We start from the raw sequence: 25,000 nt of genomic DNA on the forward strand, positions 1-25,000 counted from the left end.
AGGACGGTTCTGGAGCTGTGGCTGACCCAGCAGCACCAGCACCACACAGAACCCCACCACCAGAGCATGGTATAGTGAACCCATTCAGGACGGGGAGAAAGAACCCCCTACTTTGGGTGTTTTAACTCATTTATAACTTCTTCCTTCTTAAATCCTAAACAGTTTTCAGTTTCTATATCAGTGGTGCTCAATATTTCATGTCAAGGACCCCCACAAATTATATGTAATTGCATGCCCACCGACCCCCATCTGAAAATATGTTGTTATTTGCACCACATTTTGTGACCAAGTGCCACGCTACAAGCTTGTAGATCTGCTATTTATTTTAATGGTAAAAAGGGGGGGAGCAAATCTTTGAATATATATTATTTCAGAGTGAACGTTTTTAACTCAAATCTTTGCTTTCTGGGGGCTGTCCCTGGAACAACTGTTTTTCAGATGGGGGTTCTTCACGGCCAATTACAGATAATTCTGGGGGTCCTTGACATGAAATAGTGTTGTGAGCTTGTAGATCTGCTATTTTCACTAGTTTGGGTCCCAGGCAAACATCAATTTTTTTTAATGAAAATCTAAACGGAAAATGTTATATATCGGAAATTGAACTCAAAGACAATGTTTTCGGTTCCCTGCCCTGCAGAAGAACCAAGAGACGGGGGAGAGAGCCCAGAGCGGGAGGCCCACAGGAGACCGGCGGGACCAGCAGGAGGGCGCGGCGGTCCCGACCTGCACGGAGCTGCTATCTCTGATGGAACAGCACCCCGCTGCCATACTGACCCTCCTGGTGAGTAACCTGGCCTCACCAGGCTTTCCACCTTGGAGGAAAGCCTGGTCTCTGTTCCAAAAAGGATTTAGAAGCCTTTTTTTGAATCGACCCTCTGGTCTAAATGGGTTTAACACTAGAAGGTCTAAGAGGTCATTTTGACCGTTTTTTTATTATTTTGAAGTTGATTATCTTTGAGCCCATGAAGCTTTCAGAATCTTGACATCTGAAAAAAATTCTAAATGTGAATTTAAGCACATGCAAATTTAGCTGATTTTTCTTCAGACCTTCTAGTGTGAAGACAATAAAGGTCCTTGTCAACTGGACAAAAAATTAATAAAAACGGGAAAGAAACTGCAGGTTTTTTTTATGAACTATTTGTCTGGTCTGGTCTGTAGGGCATTGTGTGCAGCGGGGAGGCTCCCTTGGCTCAGCGGGCGCTGGCGGTCCTGGAGGCGTTCCTCGGGGACGGGAGGAGCTGTGAGCTGAGCGCCTGCGCCCTGCTGAGACCCGCGCTGCTGCAGGCCCTGCAGAGGCTCTGTCTGGAGAGCAGCAGCAGCCTGCAGGGAGCCGGACGGCCTGCAGGGGGCAGCCTGCAGGGAGCCGGACGGTCTGCAGGGGGCAGCCTGCAGGGAGCAGGACGCTCACACACTAGTGCAGCAGGAGGTGAGGAGGAGGAAGACATGCTATTATATATACTGTGTGTTGTGCATTAACCCGTTCTGACCTGAGATCAGATTCATACCAGGTTTCCACTGGACACACACTGGTCTGATTAACCCATTCTGACCTGAGATCAGATTCTAAAAATGTCAGTCGTTCTTCGATTTTTCAAAAAATAGCAGACCTACAAGCTCGTAGCGCGCCACTCGGTGGCGTGCTATGAGCTTGTAGATCTGCTATTTTTCAATAGCTAAAGCATAACATAATGCTAACACCAAAAGGGGTTAATGCGCACGCACGCACACACACACACACACACTGGGACGGTGGCACACCTTCGCGCACAGCCGTGGACAGAGGAAGCTGACGCCCGACGACGTCATTCCGGCTTTTTAGACTAGCTGGTGGATGGAAAAGAAGCTCCACCTCCTCCGCGACGGACGGACAGATTCCCGGGAACGCTCTCCTCCTCCGCGTCAGTCAGCCGCGGGGGAGGAGCTTATTTTCCATCCATACCAGCTGTCTTAAAAAGCCGGAATGACGTCGTCGGCGTCAGCTTCTTCTTCTGTCCGCGGCGGCTGTGCGCTATAAGGTGTAGCTGCGCTACATTATGAGACAGGGTTACTGCAGATTGATTTGTCTCGACGGTCCAATATATTCATTCCATTAAGGCACATACAGTATACCGTTGATAGATTGTGGTACTGAGTTCTTTGGAGGTGTGAGGCTGGCCATGTTTCTCTGCATTCAGTTTACAGTAACTCCATACACGCTCGCACGCACACGCGCACACACACACACACACACTCACGCACACGCGCACACACACACACACACACACACACACACACACACACACGCATGCAGGACCGGATTTACCCAAGGGCCCAGGGCTAGAAAGCCCAGGGCTTTCGCTGTAATTTTTCACCTACTGTACACATGCTCATACACATACATATAATGCCCACAGACAGACAGACAGACAGACAGACAGACAGACAGACAGACAGACAGACCCATAGCCTCCTACGCTGTGAGATGTAATAGAACAGATGTACACTGACAGTCACCTCCTCACACAGCAAACAGTAAAACTCTATTAAGCCTTGGCTTCACAAACAGACAACCGCGGTTTCAGCACGTAGAGACCATTTGAGCTCAGTCATCCAGACAATATCTTTCGATATGGTTCTGAGAAGTTATTTTCCATTAGGTGTCTGTCTGCCTTTCTGTCAATAGAATAGATGTTGTCCACTGGTCACCTTCACTTCAATAGACTACAGACTGCAGTGTAGCAGAGGCACTGAAGACAGTAGAGTTGAACCAGTCAATGAATCCATACAATGTATTTGCTAATACAAAACTTTGCCAAAATGTGAATATACTTTTTTTCTACTGGTGAAAAAAAAAAGTATCAGCAGATTTATCAATTATGAAATGAATCATTAGTTTCAGCCCTCGAGGCCAATGAAGGCAAAACTTCCCCCAGATTGCAGCAGGGGAGACCGACATTGTTTCCTATAGTTGGGTGTAGTATTAATCCTTTAATTAACACGTTGACGGCTTTAAATTAATATATCCAATATACCGAGGCTGCCGAGATTGTGTAACCCATTTTGGGCGGGAACCCCTTTTGGTGTATTAGTTAGTATTAGTTACTGTACATTATTGTTAAACATCTGCGTTAGGTATAAGTCTACGCAATTATAGAGAATGTAGAAGAATTGTTAATTTGATCAACGTTTTGTCAACGGCATGGAATTAATGTGGACAGAATCGTATCCGTTCTTTAGTTTTGGGTCAGAGAGGCGAAAATGTTCTTTAGTTTTGGGTCAGAGAGGCGAAAATGTTCTTTAGTTTTGGGTCAGAGAGGCGAAAATGTTCTTTAGTTTTGGGTCAGAGAGGCGAAAATGTTCTTTAGTTTTGGGTCAGAGAGGCGAAAATGTTCTTTAGTTTTGGGTCAGAGAGGCGAAAATGTTCTTTAGTTTTGGGTCAGAGAGGCGAAAATGTTCTTTAGTTTTGGGTCAGAGAGGCAAAAATGTTCTTTAGTTTTGGGTCAGAGAGGCGAAAATGTTCTTTAGTTTTGGGTCAGAGAGGCGAAAATGTTCTTTAGTTTTGGGTCAGAGAGAGGCGAAAATGTTCTTTAGTTTTGGGTCAGAGAGGCGAAAATGTTCTTTAGTTTTGGGTCAGAGAGAGGTAAAAATGTTCTTTAGTTTTGGGTCAGAGAGAGGTAAAAATGTTCTTTAGTTTTGGGTCAGAGAGAGGCGAAAATGTTCTTTAGTTTTGGGTCAGAGAGAGACAAAAATGTTCTTTAGTTTTGGGTCAGAGAGAGGCGAAAATGTTCTTTAGTTTTGGGTCAGAGAGAGACAAAAATGTTCTTTAGTTTTGGGTCAGAGAGAGACGAAAATGTTCTTTAGTTTTGGGTCAGAGAGAGGTAAAAATGTTCTTTAGTTTTGGGTCAGAGAGAGGCGAAAATGTTCTTTAGTTTTGGGTCAGAGAGAGGTAAAAATGTTCTTTAGTTTTGGGTCAGAGAGAGGCGAAAATGTTCTTTAGTTTTGGGTCAGAGAGAGGTAAAAATGTTCTTTAGTTTTGGGTCAGAGAGGCGAAAATGTTCTTTAGTTTTGGGTCAGAGAGAGACAAAAATGTTCTTTAGTTTTGGGTCGGAGAGAGGCGAAAATGTTCTTTAGTTTTGGGTCAGAGAGAGGTAAAAATGTTCTTTAGTTTTGGGTCAGAGAGAGGTAAAAATGTTCTTTAGTTTTGGGTCAGAGAGAGGTAAAAATGTTCTTTAGTTTTGGGTCAGAGAGAGGTAAAAATGTTCTTTAGTTTTGGGTCAGAGAGAGACAAAAATGTTCTTTAGTTTTGGTTCAGAGAGAGGCAAAAATGTTCTTTAGTTTTGGGTCAGAGAGAGACAAAAATATTCTTTAGTTTTGGGTCAGAGAGAGACAAAAATGTTCTTTAGTTTTGGGTCAGAGAGAGGTAAAAATGTTCTTTAGTTTTGGGTCAGAGAGAGACAAAAATGTTCTTTAGTTTTGGGTCAGAGAGAGGCAAAAATGTTCTTTAGTTTTGGGTCAGAGAGAGACAAAAATGTTCTTTAGTTTTGGGTCAGAGAGAGGCAAAAATGTTCTTTTAGTTTTGGGTCAGAGAGAGACGAAAATGTTCTTTTAGTTTTGGGTCAGAGAGAGGCAAAAATGTTCTTTTAGTTTTGGGTCAGAGAGAGACAAAAATGTTCTTTAGTTTTGGGTCAGAGAGAGGCAAAAATGTTCTTTAGTTTTGGGTCAGAGAGAGGTAAAAATGTTCTTTTAGTTTTGGGTCAGAGAGAGGCAAAAATGTTCTTTAGTTTTGGGTCAGAGAGAGGCAAAAATGTTCTTTAGTTTTGGGTCAGAGAGAGGCAAAAATGTTCTTTAGTTTTGGGTCAGAGAGAGGTAAAAATGTTCTTTAGTTTTGGGTCAGAGAGAGGCAAAAATGTTCTTTTAGTTTTGGGTCAGAGAGAGGCAAAAATGTTCTTTTAGTTTTGGGTCAGAGAGAGGCAAAAATGTTCTTTAGTTTTGGGTCAGAGAGAGACAAAAATGTTCTTTAGTTTTGGGTCAGAGAGAGGCAAAAATGTTCTTTAGTTTTGGGTCAGAGAGAGGCAAAAATGTTCTTTAGTTGTTTTGGGTCAGAGAGAGGCAAAAATGTTCTTTTAGTTTTGGGTCAGAGAGAGGCAAAAATGTTCTTTTAGTTTTGGGTCAGAGAGAGGCAAAAATGTTCTTTAGTTTTGGGTCAGAGAGAGGTAAAAATGTTCTTTAGTTTTGGGTCAGAGAGAGGTAAAAATGTTCTTTAGTTTTGGGTCAGAGAGAGGTCAAAATGTTCTTTAGTTTTGGGTCAGAGAGAGGTAAAAATGTTCTTTAGTTTTGGGTCAGAGAGAGGCAAAAATGTTCTTTAGTTTTGGGTCAGAGAGAGGCAAAAATGTTCTTTAGTTTTGGGTCAGAGAGAGACAAAAATGTTCTTTAGTTTTGGGTCAGAGAGAGACGAAAATGTTCTTTAGTTTTGGGTCTGAGAGAGACAAAAATGTTCTTTAGTTTTGGGTCAGAGAGAGGTAAAAATGTTCTTTAGTTTTGGGTCATGTCAAAGATATTTTTAGAACTCAAATCAGAGTCATTAAGAAATACACAGGGCAGAGAGTGGCATGAAACAATGATACTATTTAATACAAGGGATCACGAGCCCAGGGAGACTGCACGCATGCAAGCCTCCTGAGCCCTTTACATCGCTCTCCTTTATACATACATGAGAGCAGAGAATACATTGGAGGTGTGGTCAGTAGGTCAAACATGGTCAGACATGGGCCTCCTGTAAGAATAGGTCCTCTGACGGACAGCCAACAGGTGGATAGTATTCTCATTTCAAAACTTCTCTTACATTCCATCCTTTTAGTTTTTTGTCAATGAATCTAAATATTAATTTATATGAATATGAATATTAATTGACACCAAGGAACATGAAATACTATACTCTATGCAAATTTACTATAAAAAGATGACTTTCATATATGGACTATATCCTAGAATGAGCAAGGTTTACATTCAAGTGTATCCAATGTCACACGATCATTTTTTTTTTATATTACACTCAGGACACTTCTGATGGCTGGTAGGGGCGAAAACCCATTCTCTTGGGCGAAAATTCCAATCCTACGATCCTCGATTTGTCTTTTGTGAGCGATCACTTCATATAGCCAGCACTTCAAGTGTATAGTGGTTGCATGGTTTTCCTCCACACAAATGTTCGTTGTGTCACAAGTTGTAGCTTCATGGCATCTAGTCTTTTTCCCCATGGTTGGCACAGCATTCCTTCTCTATCTGGCTCTCCTCACATCTGTCACTGGGGGGTGACCGGGGTTGAATGTGAGTGGGCCTTCGGCCTTGGGAGCCTTGTAGGATGGACATGATGATGTGACTTCACGCATGGGTGTCACTAGCCCATGTGACATATTTATATCTGTCAGGTTCCTCAGAACTATAGAGGGGAAAAAAACACCTTGTGCACATTATTTGTTCACTTGAATTATTCCCACCATGATTAAAAAGGTGGTTATATAGAATTCATTTCATTATTATTATTTATTTTTACATTAATTGTTTTCATAACACAGTAGACTAATGTCAATGTATGTGTATATTTACCCAACATACAAACCCAGATTGCGTTCTCCTTGTTTCCATTTGGGTTTTTTTCCCTTTTTTAAACACATCTCCTGATATGTTTCTCTGGATTTCAGAGCTGGAAAAAACAAAACAAACCCTACACTCTATACTAAAACATTTGTTCTATAAATTTCTCGGATGGTAATTCCTAATTATTTAAGACCTATCTTGATCATGGTTGTCCAATTTCTGGTTAAAACTCTCCTTTATAGTTATTAACTTTATAGACATGTTGCACATTGTTGAATCTTTACACAGTATTTCATCAGATTATTACACTATACTTCTAGTTCAGTATGCCAATCCGAATATTTCAATAATGTCTGAGATCTGTAACACATTCGTGTCTCTTTTGTGGGATTGGTTTCTTACCTTGTCGACGTAATGTGTTAGACAGATACTAATTTCTCCCTTGTAATGTCCTCCTGCAATTGCATTTTTTTTTTATCACAATACCACAAACTCTTCCTAGACAAGTTAATCTAAGGTTTTAGTGAGTTAGTCGTGCCGTGCACAATGGGAAAAAGATAATATTCATTAAATCAGCCATCCTCGCCACCTGGAACAATTGAATTAACAGTGACTTCCATCCTGGAAAGTAGGAAAGAACAATTTTCATTGTATTACAATAATTTTACCTAAAGATAACATGTTATACATAGTGATACATTTTACATTTTAACACTTATAAGCCTACTCAATAAACATCACACACCACACAAACATACCCGGGTCATTCATCCTTGATCACACTCATAGCTGTGGCCTAACCAATAGGACAGTACTTGAGTCACTAGACTCAGCTTACTTTTTACTGAAGTTGCCTGCATAAATGGCCAGGTGCCATTGACACCAACAAAACCTAACTCCCCATGGAGACAAGTTAATGTTGCTGTTTACTAATTACTCATGTACAAAGCTACAAATAAATCAAACATGATGAATAATTTCACTAATCACTCCAATTTACTTACAAATAATTAAAATATTTACAAATACTTAAAATGAATTAAATCTAAATGTTCCACTGCCTATCAAATTAATTTACTTACAAATAATTAAAATATTTACAAATACTTAAAATGAATTAAATCTAAATGTTCCACTGCCTATCAAATTAATTTAAATTACCTATATGTTCCAATACCTATCAAATGAATCAAATTACCTAGCCTATGCAATGAATTAAATTAGCCTATGCGTTCCCCCCCTGTGAGCATTTATTTCTGATTCAGACAGAGAGAACTGCTCACAATCGCTAGGGATAATATTATCAAGCTATTTAAAACACCACCAACCTATTACCACTAACTGTGACTTTCTCCTTATTTTCCACTCTGGGAATGCCCTCAAAGTGTCAGTTGACATGACAGTGTGAAGGAGTCAAGTCAGCTGTTTGATTGACAGCTGCATGACTCAGACTGAGCACATTGGTGAGGAAAGACCCTCCATGGATATATACACAATAATACATATACGTATCTGGCCCTGTAGTTGGGATCTGCTATTTCTAAAAATCCTGTTCTTCCAATGGATATATAATATATACACAATAAAGCATAAACGTATCTGGCCCTGTAGTTGGGATCTGCTTTTTCTAAAAATCCTGTCCTTTCTACCGACGCACTCAATTCTGAGCGAGTTTTAATAAGCTAAAATGGGCCATTCCTAGATTATACATCATGCTGGAAAGTTACGGCCTTATCCGCCTCTAATGGCATGCCCAGGATCTGGTCATCCCACCTTAATGGGATGTTAAAACATATTTAGGACTACCGTTAAGCCGATACTGTTAATTTACATAATTATTTCCCTAACTTCAAATAAACTCATCTCACATTAACTAGAAAACAACAAATCGGAAAGATAACATCTAGGAATACATTCAGAAAAATCAACAAAATATAATACAATGTAGATTTGGTGGTTTTTTAACTGTTAAATCTCGCTTATTGAAAATAGCTGATCTGCAAGTCCCCTCCCGTAGATCAGACCTGCAGGCCAAAATACAAAATACTTACTAAAACCGGATTGCCTCCACCCCCCTCATTTGCGTAAATCATCAACTCACTTAAGATCATCAACTTTACAAGACTTTACAAATCTACAAGATTGAAACCTCACAGCTTGACACAGTGGGCCCAAAATTGGTAAAATTGGTACAAGTCGAGGGCCGGACTGTGTTTCAACACACGGCCCATCTTTGACGGGAGGGGTAGCTGAAAGTTGACCACAAGTGATATACTTTCACTGCCGATCAATAGTGGAGAGAAGACGCATGATTGCGCTTGTGGGCCCTCGATACGTGACAATGCACTCGCCGTGCATTGTGGGACTTGTAATATTATGGTGGTCCGTGCAATATACCAGAGGGCCAGTTCTAATACCAATTAAATATCATCCTACGGGCTACGATAATTCCTTCATGGGCCTAATTTGGCCCCGGGCCTACAGGGAGCCATGGTCAACAACCTGGTCAATGCTGTCACAATGTCACAACGAAAGTTATAAAATTGACACCGTTAATGACACCAAGAGACTTTGCACACACTCATGTGGGTTGTGAAAGTTGGCACCTCTAATGTTCTCATTGATAAAATAATAACGCTAGTATTTACATGACTTGTAACTTGCACAAAAACATAACGTTCAACTGGCAAGTAGAGAATACAAAAACCACACCTGCGAAATGAGGGGTGTTCTATTGTACATCATCATAAATGGCCATTTACTGCTTTCTATATAGATAATATAAGTGATATTATCCATAACTAAACCTTTGGCCTCCTGGGACAAATTATATGATCAGCTAGACACCCAATTCAAATTGAGCCTCATAGCTTATCCTACAAATGTGTATGTGTCTTAATGAACTGATCAGCATGCTTGCTGCCTTCTGTTATGGCATAGAAAAGTCCCTGTCTAACACAAGGATGCAAGCTGGAAGTGACAACTGTTTACGCCCCTTCTTGGGATATTTTGCAAGTTTACTCTACTTACAAGGACGAAGCTCTCACTTTCAAAATTGACGTTACTGGCATTTGTTGCTACAAGTAATACAGACAAAATCGGATTCAAGTATCCAATTGCAGGTATTCTGACCATTGTTTATCCCATAGGGAAACATGACAGTCACAGACTGTTTGCAATGCAACATCGACTGTTAAATCTAACACCTGAGGTGACTTCTAGAACGCCTTGTTGTTGAAGTGGGACTCATAAATCCCTTTGACTTATAAGGAGTCGCATCTTACAGACTGAATCACCGGGGTGTCCAGCACGGACACCTGTTACTTAAGTGACATGATGTCATGCTATGAGCCTCTCACGTAATTTAAAACCAGTTACCTAAAAACTAAAACAATGACCAGCTCAGTGGCCTTGTGGACAAAGTGTCCGGCTGACCGCCCTGAGACTGGGAGGTCGCAGCTCGTCGACCCCCGGCCAGGTCAATCAAAGATTCTAAAAATGGGACCCAGTGCCGCCCTGCTTGACACTCAGCATCAAGGGCTGGACTGGGGTTCAATCCCTGCGACATACTAGTGTCATGTCCAGGGGGTGTACTTATACATCAAGTTGCCTCATGCTACAGAAACAGGAGCAGGCTCTTCTATGGGCCTCATGGCTCGGCAAGGCCACTTAAATAGGAATACTCTAGTCTGCAGACGATTTTAAATCTTTCGTATCCCACAAATGACATATCTCTTAATGTTCTATACCGTTGTACATTATCTATTTTATTTAAGGGTACAATATCGTTTACGCATTTCTAATCTACCTATACTTAAGTCAATCTGTAGAGTCGAACTTGCCTCTGACTACAGACCACTATTTGCATGTTATATCTGAGTGGCAATTGACCACTACACAAAATTACATCCCCTTTTTGGGCTGTAGGGGTTTCTGATTTGAGCGTAATCTTATATAGGCCCCTACATTTTTGGTTCCTCTCAAGAAATCATTATGCCTTTTAAAACTATCTGTTCCTTGATATTTATTCACATCAGGATGAATTCACTATGAGACTAGTGAGTCCTAAAACTTTAATTCCATTGTCTGATTAGATTATTGACTATAGGAAAATGGTATGGTCATATTTACAAGCCAACACTACATACTCCATATTGAATCAAAAGTATATTCCCTAAAAATGTCAAATGTCAGCTAGTGTAAGCCTACTACCAGAAGTACCAGTATATAAAACTATACGGTCACCTCAGCTCACAAGCTCAATGACCCCCCCCCCTTGAAGGAGAGTGTCTTGTTACCTGTGTCTCGAAAGTCGAAACTGCTTAATTTAGGCATGTATCGTAGCGGAAATAGCACACTTGGCTCATAAGCCACTTTTACTCACCCACTCATTGTGAGATCACCGACACACCACCACCACAACCGCACATCGCCCCCGAGACGCTCAGTGTTCAATCACATGAAAAGAAAAAGACAATCATTAGTTCATCAAGCCCATAGTCCATTGTTCATCTGTCTGAGTGCACGCTGTCACTCACATGTCCTTGTTCCCAAAATGTCATTTCCTGCCATTTCCTGCCGTGTTGGGCCCCAAACCAACACATGCAGATATTGTTCAGAAATCCAAGTACAGGACAGTCTACTGACTGTGCATGTGGCTTGTATTGACCTCTCTTTAGCAACTGTGCGATGTGATAGGTAGTGTTATCAGTGGTTCAACAATAAACAGGTTACGCAAAAACACAGTACTATTCATTTCTATGTTTGGTAAATCAACTCTGCTAATACGACTCATGTAAGAGTTCCGCACGTTTCACTTTAGGTTCATATAATACCATTACTCAATACTCCAATGTGGTAACTCAAGTTTCTGCTTGTTTATATATGACCAACACAATTCCAATTTCATTATCCCTAATGGATGGACCTATTAGTATATTTAGGTGGGACTGCGTCTCGCGCTCAATTAAATAGTCCCAACCCACATACTTCAGCCCTTCATACATTTTAGCCATGTCGGAATATCTGTCCTACATGGGCACACTTTTGTGAGCTTGTCGATCTGCTAAATTTAAAAGGGTTTCTTAAATATAGCCACAGCCAATATCAATTTACTTAAGTAAGCCTATGTTTGAATTCTACAATTACTTGTTACAGAGTATACTTATAGCGATTACGTAATACATCTTAGAAACTTTCTCCTGTAATGCTGTAACACTGAACTTAATTCTAGACTCATTAACACTCACCCAAAAATCCTCCTTGCTTGCCTCATCTCATCTGGTGTGTGGCCACTCAGGACAGCTGCTATGGAGGATGGGGGTGAACACTGCCTATCCTGACAAATGTCCATTTAGCTAAATCTGACCTTAGGTTCCCTGAGGACCTTCTAGTATTTCTCAAAAATGCACAATGATATATTCTGTATAGTAACAAAACAAAACGGGAAATCTCCCAGGAAAAACACACATGGGTTCCTGTCTTGACTATGATGATAGTTACACACATTACCTTATTCTATAATAATAAATAATAATATAATTCTATATACTATTATTTTTTTCCCCTTGCCATAGCACTGGAACATTGCTATACTGTCATTACATTTATGATAAGACTAATAGCATACTATATGGCCAAAATAATTAGTTAATCATGTTGCTGTTAGTTAATTACTTTGAATACTTGAATTTTAACCATTTCCTACCTACTGCTCTGCTATCCTGCTTGACACATGCCAACAAGGTTACACTGTTGTCCCTTCACTCTTCGTGGTGACACCATGGACAGTGCTATTCCTGGCTGACTACCAGGAATACATTCTTTATACTCTTTTGTTCAAAATGCCACAACCATACTATAGGATCATGATTGATTTTTACAAAATAGTATTTCCGTTCATCCATATGTAAGTGTACATTCTACATTGCACATTCATACTCAGCTGCTCGAGTCTTACGCACAGAACCTATGAATTAATCTCATACAATTTGCTGTCTCACAATTCTCCTTTGCCCTCCCCGGTGAGCTTGTCGGTCCCACACGGAGAGAAATGAAAGAGAATTTCAGTGGACGCTATATTTGTATGATATTCCTATACTTGCTCCATCCCATTGACATTTCATCTAGTTTTTTTTTTAATATAAATGCCTAACTATAAGGGCTTCATTTTTCGCTTGCTACTGGACAACGATTTTGATCCTATTCTATTTTACGGGCTCCGACATCTGCAATTATATTCACTTTACATTACTGCTAACGTATTAATTATATCGTCTGTAATGTGAAGATAATTATTTAAACGTGTAGTTCAATATCACGCCTATTTTCCTTTGTCCCTGTTTTAATGATCGAGATGTTACATCGGCATATCGATTATATGCGCAACATAACTATGGACTTCAGTTGATTTATACCGGTTATATACCGATAAAGGACTTCTAACCTACTTATTTATGCCAATGATATACTGATAAAGGACTTCTAACCTAGAGTGGATAATACCACATGGCCTTATAGCCAAAAACATATTTATCAATACAATTGATAAGGGAAATGTCACCCTTGGAGTGGATAATACCACATGGCCTTATAGCCAAAAACATATTTATCAATACAATTGATAAGGGAAATGTCACCCTTGGAGTGGATAATACCACATGGCCTTATAGCCAAAAACATATTTATCAATACAATTGATAAGGGAAATGTCACCCTTTTAAGAATACTAGGATCTTGTATGGTTGTATCTGTAACGACACAGCTTTAAAATACAAAACCCTAAATTAAACATTGAGTCAAACCACTCTTACCCCAAAGTCCGTTTTGGTGTTATCCCTGTCGATCAGCAACTCAGATTCATATCTACAGCGCTATATCCTGAAAAAGAGAATGCTGACGGACAGTGGAAAAACCGTGCTCACACAGCGCCATAATTGTCAAAGATATTTTTAGAACTCAAATCAGAGTCATTAAGAAATACACAGGGCAGAGAGTGGCATGAAACAATGATACTATTTAATACAAGGGATCACGAGCCCAGGGAGACTGCACGCATGCAAGCCTCCTGAGCCCTTTACATCGCTCTCCTTTATACATACATGAGAGCAGAGAATACATTGGAGGTGTGGTCAGTAGGTCAAACATGGTCAGACATGGGCCTCCTGTAAGAATAGGTCCTCTGACGGACAGCCAACAGGTGGATAGTATTCTCATTTCAAAACTTCTCTTACAGTCAGAGAGAGGTAAAAATGTTCTTTAGTTTTGGGTCAGAGAGAGGCAAAAATGTTCTTTAGTTTTGGGTCAGAGAGAGGTAAAAATGTTCTTTAGTTTTGGGTCAGAGAGAGACGAAAATGTTCTTTAGTTTTGGGTCAGAGAGAGGCGAAAATGTTCTTTAGTTTTGGGTCAGAGAGAGGTAAAAATGTTCTTTAGTTTTGGGTCAGAGAGAGGTAAAAAGGTTCTTTAGTTTTGGGTCAGAGAGAGGCAAAAATGTTCTTTAGTTTTGGGTCAGAGAGAGACAAAAATGTTCTTTAGTTTTGGGTCAGAGAGAGGCAAAAATGTTCTTTAGTTTTGGGTCAGAGAGAGGCAAAAATGTTCTTTAGTTTTGGGTCAGAGAGAGGCAAAAATGTTCTTTAGTTTTGGGTCAGAGAGAGACAAAAATGTTCTTTAGTTTTGGGTCAGAGAGAGGCAAAAATGTTCTTTAGTTTTGGGTCAGAGAGAGGCAAAAATGTTCTTTAGTTTTGGGTCAGAGAGAGGCGAAAATGTTCTTTAGTTTTGGGTCAGAGAGAGGCAAAAATGTTCTTTAGTTTTGGGTCAGAGAGAGGCGAAAATGTGGTCCGCGGGGCTCAAAAGGCTGAATTAATTACGGGGCCTTGATATGGAAAGGGTTGAAATGAAAGCACTGGACTGGAGCAGAACGGTTCTCTTTATGTTCCTGCACTGATGACTGTCTGTAAGTCTAATTAACGCTTCTTTGGACAATCCACTGGAGTGCAACAGATAAAGCCAGTCAATGACTTGTGAAAGATCACAAGTTATACTTACTTATACACAGTTGTGTCTGTGCATATAGAGTTCCCCTGCACTGCAGTTATAGTATTGTTTTTGGCAGCACATTTCTAGTTTAGTTTAGTGTTAAAGATAGCTGGCTCTCATCACCCTCTCCGCCAGCCCAGTATGCCAGGACTTTCACTGTCTTCTCTTCGTCTCAAAATCACTAGGAGTTTAGGTGTTCAAAACACCTATAAACCCATTACAAATTTGCTGCCATCGGCCGAGTTTTTCGGAAAACCCGATGGAGAAACGGCCGCTTAAAAATCCGAATTTGCGCTCTGTTGTGTGTGTGGGGACCTTCAGTCATTCATATTTGATACAGTCTTGTTTCTAGCGAAGATGTAACTTGTTTGGCAGCAGTAACATTAGCGTTTTCTCTCAGTCAGTTGATTCTTCATATCCATATGAGTGAAACGGCCTGGTGTTGTATCTGGTCTGTATATTATATACCATACTGTTGAAACTGGGAGAGCACTCAATGAAGTTTGTGGGACACGGCAGACAGAGCAGATGAGATGTTATTGTTTATGTCAGTACAGCACAGGTTACCACTTTTCAACCTATCTTCATATAATAGGTCCTCACTAATAATCATGATACAATGGCAAAAAAACAATTCTACTCAGTCTGTGTCTCATAGGAGGGCTGTGGGCAGTTTAGAAACCGTCTTCCAGTGACATCATCATTAGGCAGATTATTTTTTTAAACAAGATTTCTTTACAAAAATGTTTAGATTTGTATTATCGTGAGAACGATGGCTTCCATTTTCGCATTGCAACTTTTCAGGACTAGAAAGCCTGCAGTTTCTATTAGCTTGTATTCCCCATTGATGATGTCACTGGTGGACGGTTTCTGAACTGCCCACAGCCCTCCTATGAGACACAGACCGAGTAGAAAGAAATTGCGCCATTTTTTTCATGATTATTAGTGAGGACCTATTATATGAAGATGGGTTGAAAAGTGGTGAAGTGGTCCTTTAGGCTCACGCCATGCAGCCAGAATGGCCAACGTGCTCCACACACAAGGCTCACGCCCAAACGGACTGAAATGGTCGTATTCTAGGTAGCTATTTAATCATCTTACATGGGTGTAGGGCAACTGGAGGCCTGGGGGCCACATGTGGCCCCCAGCTTCACTTAATGCGGCCCGCAGGTTAATATCAGAATACTGATATAGTGTTGGGTTCAGCTGTTGCAATTCCAAACATGCAAACATGACCTGCTTTAATTATACTTAATGACCAGTATTAAATTATACTAGACTAGTATTGTATTTTTGTGTACAATTTGTATTTAGTTCATAAAGTTATCATAACTAAAACTAAATCCATTTGAAAATCAATGAAAAGGTTACTTTTCAGGATTCTAATTTTTAACAAAAATCAAAAAATAATTCAGCATTTCAATTCAAATATAGAAAAAATAGCCGATCTACAAGAAAATAATGCGTCGCGCTGCGACGCGTTTTGAGCTTGTAGATCGGCTATTTTTGCTACGACAGTAATATGCAATGCGGCCCTCTGGAGTGAGTGTGGAACTATAGTGTCTCTCTCCACCGTCACAGTTAGTTGCCCACCCCTGGTGTAGGGTGTCGACAGAAAGACGCATACACTTTTAGAGACAAGTCCTTTGATCAAGCAGTCTGTTCCTTCACGTCAACACACCCCTTTGTCGTACAAACAGCCACAGGAGAGGCTCCAGGAGTGCTGTGAACAAACCATCACCCTGAGAAGAGGGTCTCAGGCCGACACCCACGTAGGAGATAACAGCTGAACACACATTACTTAGAATTATGGAATTCCAGAATCCCACACTGTCTGGGATGATTTGTTTATTTTTCAAACACAGTTCTTATATGAGGTGATCTATGGGGATTATTTACAATGCAAATAAAAAGTACATGAAACCTGTGTACTTAGAGCCCCTCTACCAATATTGACGTCAGACTTCTGAGTTATATTATAGTTCCCCTTTCTCATGTAACGGACGGCCCATAGTAATAATAATAATAATATGTGGGACTTTTCTTAACCCATTTAGACCTATGTTCAATTCTACAAATGTCTTCTATCTAAATCATGACAGTTTTCATAAAAATCTGTGTTTCTATATTAGTGGTTCTCAAATTATTTCATGTCAAGGACCCCCAGAAATGTTATGAAATTTGGCTGCCGACCCCCATCTAAAAGATATGTTGACCTACAAGCTCGTAGCGCGCCACTTGGTGGCGTGCTATGAGCTTGTAGATCTGCTATTTTTCAATAGCTAATTTACAACATAATGTTTAAAACATTTAACTTCAGATATAGCAGTTGGGCTGGTAGCCTACTACTGTATAATACTACTGTGGTTCTTCAAGCCACTCATTTGCATGAATATGATCTGTATGTAAGTAGTGTGTTTGTTGTTATTCAGTGGTGTCCTAGGGGAGTTTAGTTTTTTTAATGTTATGCAGCATAACATTGACTTATGCTCCACACAGTCAATGCTGCGGCAAGCAGGACACTGAGTATGTAGATGACTGCTCTGTTTGATCTGCCTAGCTTCTTTTATCCTGTTAAAACCCCTGTTGGTGTTTTAAGCATTGTGTTATATATATAAACTTTATTACAGGCTCGTGGCCCACAAGGTAAGACAGTACATCACATAATATACGAGAATATATGTATATACTTTAGCCATTGAAAAATAGCAGATCTACAGTAGGTCTGCTATTTTTGAAAAACCGTGAACATATTATTCTTTCAAACGTACGTTTTTAACTCAAATCTTTGCTTCTGGGGGGTCCCTGGAACAACATTTTCAGATGGGGGTCGGCGGCCAAATACATATAATTTGTGTGGGTCCTAGACATGAAATATTGAGAACCACTAGAAACATAGGTATTTCAGAAAACTGTCATGATTTAAAATACTTTTTTTTAAATTTCGACATCAGGCCTAAATGGGTCAAACCAGTGGTTTCCAAACTGTGGTGCGTACATGGAATTTGTACACTCTGAGTTACAGACCCATAAGGGTCCATTTGGTTCCTAACTATTATTTAGGTGGGGACCCCCTGGACCCCACTTTTGGAACCGTCCCAAACTCTTCTCCCTTCTGGCTCCAAAACTGTGGAATGCACTTCTCATTGCAGTCAGAACTGCAGCATCACTCCCTCAATCTTCCGCCGTAGTCTGAAAACCCACCTTTTCAGACTCCATCATGGCCCATAGCACTTACCCTATACCCCCTTAGATAGCATTTCTGTAGACTTGGATAGCATTTGATACAGACTTATAGCATGTTATGTAAACAGCACTATACTTGCATTGTATGTAGTCATAGCACGTCATAGTACATAATTATGTATATGCTTTTTTGTTCTTGCTTAATGTAAATCGCTCTGGATTAAGAGCGTCTGCTAAATGCCTAAATTGTAAATTGTATATCTAACTGAATAGAGATTAGATTGTTTTTTTTTAGAAACAGATGGTGTCAGTTTGAACAATTTATGTCCCCCAGCGCTTGGAAGTCGTTTTGGAAAAAAAACCGTTCTTTTCTGAGAGTTGCGTTGCAGACTGAGTAATGAGGCGAAGGGAGATTCTAATTTAGGACAAGTCTATTTAATACCTTAACCCATTCTGAACGGGAACCCATTTTGGTGTTAGCATCATGTTATGCTTTAGCTATTGAAAAATAGCAGATCTACAAGCTCATAGCGCGCCACCGAGTGGCGCGCTACGAGCTTGTAGGTCTGCTATTTTTGAAAAATCGAAGAACGACTGACATTTTTTTAATCTGATCTCAGGTCAGAATGGGTTAATCAGACTAGTGTGTCCAGTGGAAATGGGTTAAACTCTGCTTCGGTATCTCCATCTCTCTCAAACACTACTCCTCCTCCCCCACAGTATTAGGATGTATTATAGGATGTTGATATTCATTCCATCATCCAACACTCCCCACTGATAGGTGCTTTTGATTTACATCAAAGGGGCATGTGAGCTCAAAGCCACATTTTGTATTCATCCTTAGGACCCCAAATCACACCTTGGAAAGCATGAGTGTCTATTTCAAACAATGTGTTTTTTGACTGGGGGGGGGGGGGGGGGGGGTGGTCATATTTTGACAGCAGGAATTGCCTGCAACTTTGATGAGGCAGTATATTGCTTTGTTTTCAAAATATAAGGTTTTCTTAAGTTCCTGAAAAATGAACATTTTGTAGTTAGGCGGTTCTGTCCCGACAGCAGAGATGTTGTTGAGAACAGTCATGCTTCCCTGGAAGATAAACCCTACATGTTTCTGTGCACACAGAAAGGGAAAAAACAGCACCCTCTGCTGTTTTTCCTTTGAATTTGCCCCTAATAGAATGTGGATAATGATTATAATAATTAGTAATACCTCCGGTCTTCTTGTGGCTGAAACCGAATATATAGGAAACAGTTGGCCGAATTATGATTAACCCATTCTGACCTGAGATCAGATTCATACGAGGTTTCCACTGGACACACACTGGTCTGATTAACCCATTCTGACCTGAGATCAGATTCTAAGAATGTCAGTCGTTCTTCGATTTTTCAAAAATAGCAGACCTACAAGCTCGTAGCGCGCCACTCGGTGGCACGCTACTTATTCAGCTCTTTTGAATGCATTAATTGCATACACTATTCTGTGTTATGTTTTAGGCCGAAAATGTATTTTTAGCCATTTTCTGCCGAATATTTTCTGCGGACGAATATTCGGTGCATCACAAATTCTCTCTCTCTCTCTCTCCCTCTCTCTCTCCCTCTCTCTCTCTCTGTCTCTAGTGGTGGCCTCTCTCCCTCTGGTGTTGAGGTTGCTGTGTGTCATTCAGAGCAGTGGGCCTTCCTCCTCCTCCTCCTCCTCCTCCTCTGACAGTGACATGGAAGACACGCTCTTCAAACTGCTCTACCATGGTAAGGTTGTCAGAATGAAGTTCAAAGGTCACGTCAAGAGTTCATGGCAATGAACCCCCCCACAGGCCCACACACACACACACACACACGCACAGACATGTCATGCACACATGTAAAACTGACAGTTACAAAGCAAAGTTCTTTGTTTACCCAGGGAAGTGGACTAAGCTCGAGATGCTTATTTACAGCCACACCCTGCTCATAGAACATTTCATGGTAGGGGTTCAATGCCTTGCTCAAGGGCACAAAATGTTTTGAAACAATAAAATGTAGGAAACCAAAAATGAAGGGTCCCATAAAAATATGTCCACGACCGACCCCACAAGTGGTGTCCCGCTCCCCTGTTTGTGAACCAGTGCTCTAGAAGCTTTTAGAGTAGACCCTTCTTCTCAGAGAAGAGTAGATGTCACGCCATGTGATGTGAAGTGATGTTGAAAAAATGTCAGTCCTGCAAGCAATGGAACGACTGCCTGTCTGTGAGAGAGTGATACATAATATTACGCTCCTGATGGAGTGTGTGTAAGAGAGTGATACATATTACAGTCCTGATGGAGTGACTTCTCTTTGTGAGAGTGTGATACATAATATTACAGTCCTGATGGAGTGCAGATCCCACTTCTCTTTCCATCACTCGTTGCAAGTCTTTCTGGGCAAAGTGTTATTTTCTTTACTGTTATGTCACGTGGTTCAAAAGCCTGCCGTCTTCCTTTCCTCTGCATATATTCAGCAGTCACACTTACAGTATATATATAGTCACACTATTTTTATTCTCTCTCTCTCTCTCTCTCTCACACACACATGCACGCACACAGCCACACACACACACACACGCGCATGCACGCGCACAGGCCCGCTTGCTACAGTAAAGATAGACATAAACACGCCTGCATGTTCAGTTGTGACAGTATAAGAAACAGACACGCGCGTACTGTATGCAAACACATCCTCATAAATCAGACAGGACATGAAAAGAAAATCACACACACACACACACACACACGCACACACACACATAGACACACACACACACACACAGACACACACACGCACGCACGCACGCACACACACACACACACGCGCACACACACACACACACACACACACACACACACACACACACAGTAATGTTCCTGGCTTATTGCGGCCTCGTTACTTATTATTCTTCCACTTTCCCAGGCCTCATCCATTAACATTTTGGCTGGCGGAGCACATTAATATTCAGTCATTACACAATGTGGCAGGCTGGCATAGATACTCTTACATTACAGTCTGTTGCATTATTACATCTGAAGGTCTTTTCTGGAAAATAAATAAATAAATAACTGAAACAGTTAAGAGACTGCTGCAGAATAAGACAAGATGATGTTAATCCATTTTGGGCGGGAACCGCTTTGGGTGTTAGCATGATGTTATGCTTTAGCTATTGAAAAATAGCAGATCTACAAGCTCATAGCGCGCCACCGAGTGGCGCGCTACGAGCTTGTAGGTCTGCTATTTTTGAAAAATCAAAGAACGACTGACATAGAAACATAGCTTTTTCAGAAAACTGTCAGGATGTAGAAGAACATTTTTAGAATCTGATCTCAGGTCAAAATCGGTTAAAGAAGTGCAGTGCATTAGATTCGGGTGCGTGCGTGCGTGTGTGTGTGTGTGTGTGTGTGTGTGTGTGCATTCGAGCCTGAAATACATCACAGATTATTCATGTATTCATAACTGTATTATATGCACTGTGAGAGTCTATCCATGCAGTGTGTGAGAGTCTAACTTGTGCGTTGCGTTGCGTGCGTGTGTGCGTTGTGTGTGTCAGTCTCACATCTCATATCATTATTTATATTATTTATTTAAATGATTACTGCTCAGCCCATAACTATACTGTTACTACTGTACTACTGTAATTAATGTATCCTTACTGACTGTTTGCACTGTTGGTGAGATGCGAAAATACTTTTCGCTGTGCTGTACTTGTACTGTTAGTACATTGACAATAAATGTAAAGACTAAATCTCAATCCTCTCAGTGAGTAACCTGGCCGGCAGGCTGACGCTCAGCGACAGCCTGGTTCCCGCCCTCAGCTACCTGTACTGCAGCCTCACCCTGTCTGCAGAACACTGCTCTGACAGAGGTACTGTCTGTCTGTCTGTCTGTCTGTCTGTAGTGCATTACGTGCATGTCATGGGTAGTTGCCCATGTCGCCTCAGCGCGTGATTATTAGGCAGATCCAGCACGCACGCACACATTTTAATCATTTATTTATGTCCACATAAGAGATACAAATACAAGGACACAAATATATATATATATACAGAATGCAATCAGCAAATCCCGAACAAATACCCACACACCCTTCAGGGGTACAAGTAACAGCGTCTTTGCCATATTTGGCGGCTACCGATAGTGGAAGATACACACACACACACACACACACACACACACACACACACACACACACACACACGCAGCGTCCTGTCAGTGCAGTGATGACATGGTTCTCTCCAGCTGTCTCCATGCTGCTCTCCAACACTGGACTGATGGAACTCCTGGAGACACTGCTCTCCTCCTCCTCGGCTCCCGCTCCACCCTCGGCCCCCCCCGCTCCACCCTCGGCTCCCGCTCCACCCTCGGCCCCCGCTCCACCCTCGGCTCCCGCTCCACCCCTCCCTCCTCCTCCACCCTCGGCCCTGCTGTGCTGCGCGCGCCTTCTCCTGTCCTCCCTCGTTACTCTGCAGCACCGACACTCTGCCCAGGTACGCGCACGCACACACACACGCACTGGCACTTTACCTACAAAATGTCTTGTAAATCAAGACCATTTTCGGGGGAGAAAATCTGTTTCTATCTATCAGTGATTCTAAAAAATATTCCATGTCAAGGACCCCAAAAAAGGATATGTAATTGGCCGTCAACCCCCCCCCCCCCCCCCCCCCCCCATCTGAAAATATGTTTTACCAGGGCCCCCCCCCTCAGAAGCAAAGATTTGAGTTAAGAAACGAAACGTTTGCTGTGAAAGCATATATATTCAAGGATTTTGCACATGCTTTTGAGAGTTTTGTCACTTTGAGGACAGAACATCTCAATGCGGTCTGAGTCACATTCACGTTGAGTAAGTATATATAATAATAATAATAATAATAGTACAGGAAATCAATGGAAAATACACGATCAACCTCAAACTAATTGCATAACAAAAACTCCTTGGGCTAAAAACGGCCACACAAAATGTGATGAGGTCACAAAGTGGATATGGCCAAATTTAGCCCAAGGAGTGTTTTCAGGCAAAACTAATGCTTGGAGAAATCAAGCTATTGAACACCCTTTACGTCTGTGTGTTGTTTCGAACATATTGAACCAAATGGAAAGCAGACGAAACCTCTTAACTCAATCCTCAAACTGTCTGCTATAAAAGCAACTAACTCCACCACCACCTCATCACCCTCTCATGCAGATAATTGGCTATAAAGTCACAACGCCAACTTTGATGAGGCTTTTCTACTTTCTACATTTCCTGAATAATGAACATTTTAACCCATTCTGACCTTAGATCAGATTCATACAAGGTTTCCACTGGACACACACTGGTCTGATCAACCCATTCTGACCTGAGATCAGATTCTAAAAATGTCAGCCGTTCTTCGATTTAAAAAAAAATAGCAGACCTACAAGCTCGTAGCGCGCCACTCGGTGGCGCGCTATGAGCTTGTAGATCTGCTATTTTTCAATAGCTAAAGCACATGATGCTAAACACCAAAATGGGTTCCCGTTCAGAATGGGTTAAAACCCGGTCGATGCCAAACTTTCCACACACACTCCCTTGGATGCCAACGATGAACCTCTGCCCCCAAATGTTCCGTAATGGCCTGTTATAGCGCCACCATGTGGCCTGGTGGAAAGTAAACACGTTTTGTGATATTACTCCTCCAGATTTTGTCCGAAAATCGCGCAAATCGTTACACACTATATCTCTAGTCATGTGTTCAAGACGGATGTGTCCGATATTTCATATTCCAGGATTATCCTGTTTTGAACTAAAAAGCCTCAAATTATGAACACAGCAGCGTGCAATTTACGTGATATCTTTCACAGACTTTCCTACTAGACTATAAGGAATATATCCCACCCTTTTCACATTGGCCTGTTACAGTGCCACCAAACAGGTGGACTTTTTTGCAAAACACATTTTTGGAACAAAATGCCTCAAATCATCCAATTTACATCAATGTCACTGTCCATAAGAACAAATAGCACCCGTTTCAAATTTGCCTATTATAGCGCCACCAGGAGGCCACAACCTGACCTGGCCTGGTGGAGACCTGGCTGTGCCGCCGATGGGGGCACTTTTTCTAGTATGGACACTGTGTTGTTTGACTTTTTAAAAATATGTTTTTCGGGCAGAACAAATTGACCTCATCTTGTCTCTCCTCCTCCCCTCCCCTCCCCTCCCCTCCCCTCCCCTCCCCTCCCCTCCTCCTTCTGTTCCCAACTGTCTCCATTATTTAAGGTCCAACGGAGCATCTGCTGGAGTCTGGACCGCACTGTGCATTGTCTGCTCCTCCAGAAGAGGAGCAGAGACAGCCTCTCGCTGGGTAAGACGAAACATCTTTCTGTTTTCTGGCGTGTTGAATTTGAAGTCGGTTCGGACGAACGGTTCTCCAGTTACGTGGATTACAACACACACACAGAGACGTGGTGCATTAACACTATATCATCAGTGCCGGAAGTGCTTCAAAATAGGAGCTCTGGTGGGTGGCCGGGGTTGTCTCAGCGCTTTTACTCTGAAAGCCCCGGAAATGACCCGGAAACAATCTACTAAAAGAAAGTTGACTTTACATTGCTAGCTTACATTGCGATCATTTTAATTTATACGATATATGATCCAAAAAGCGTTCATATTTTGCGAGAGAGTCGAAATGAAGGAGCAGAAATGAAGCGCCAGTATATCGATCCGTTCATAACCACGGAGAGCGCCCTGGATTAGGAGATACGAGTCATTCTTTCCGCCGCGCTAACATGTAAGTCAACGGTAAGCTAGCCTCGATACCCAGGCTTTCATTTCGTCTGCGCGAAAATTGAAAGCCTGGAGGAACGCATTGGCTGCCTTGGTCTAGAAGTGGGAGTCAACGCTTCCGGGTGGGTGTCGCTCCAAATTACGTGACGTAGCGCTTCACTAGGTGGGAGAGGAGTGGCCAGGGCTGACGGACAGATCGGTGAGATCCAATCAGGGCGTGCGCAAATCTCAGCCGCGACCCACCCCTATAGACCAGAAACTTAACACGTTAGCTCAGGCCAACGGTAAGTTAATATGAGCCCAGAGCGTAGCATACGGCAGCCGAAAGGCGAACGGGTAAAAAAAAAATAGGAAAAATTCTGAATATTCTTATCTCGCCCCGTATCATTGAGGATGCACTAGGACGTCCAGCGACGTCTAAGGCTCAGATCGGTTCGAATCCTTATGACGGCCTGA

General features: G+C 41.6%; 1 protein-coding gene across 1 annotated transcript in view; it reads left to right on the forward strand.

Annotated features, from left to right (window-relative positions):
• Positions 1–25,000, forward strand: part of mei1 (meiotic double-stranded break formation protein 1) — a gene marked incomplete at both ends in the record, with an annotated part of 133,097 nt that overhangs the window by 92,040 nt on the left and 16,057 nt on the right. The window contains 9 exons of the mRNA XM_080776466.1: positions 1–69; positions 638–781; positions 1,159–1,426; positions 11,876–11,898; positions 16,311–16,382; positions 19,461–19,542; positions 21,560–21,664; positions 22,039–22,286; positions 24,038–24,122. The exon at positions 1–69 is cut by the window's left edge and continues 126 nt beyond it. Coding sequence (XP_080632592.1) covers positions 1–69; positions 638–781; positions 1,159–1,426; positions 11,876–11,898; positions 16,311–16,382; positions 19,461–19,542; positions 21,560–21,664; positions 22,039–22,286; positions 24,038–24,122 — 1,096 coding nt within the window. The remainder of the gene's footprint in view (positions 70–637; positions 782–1,158; positions 1,427–11,875; positions 11,899–16,310; positions 16,383–19,460; positions 19,543–21,559; positions 21,665–22,038; positions 22,287–24,037; positions 24,123–25,000) is intronic.

Source organism: Protomyctophum bolini (genome assembly GCF_963924005.1).
Source record: "Protomyctophum bolini genome assembly, chromosome: 11".
Lineage (NCBI taxonomy): Eukaryota > Metazoa > Chordata > Actinopteri > Myctophiformes > Myctophidae > Protomyctophum > Protomyctophum bolini.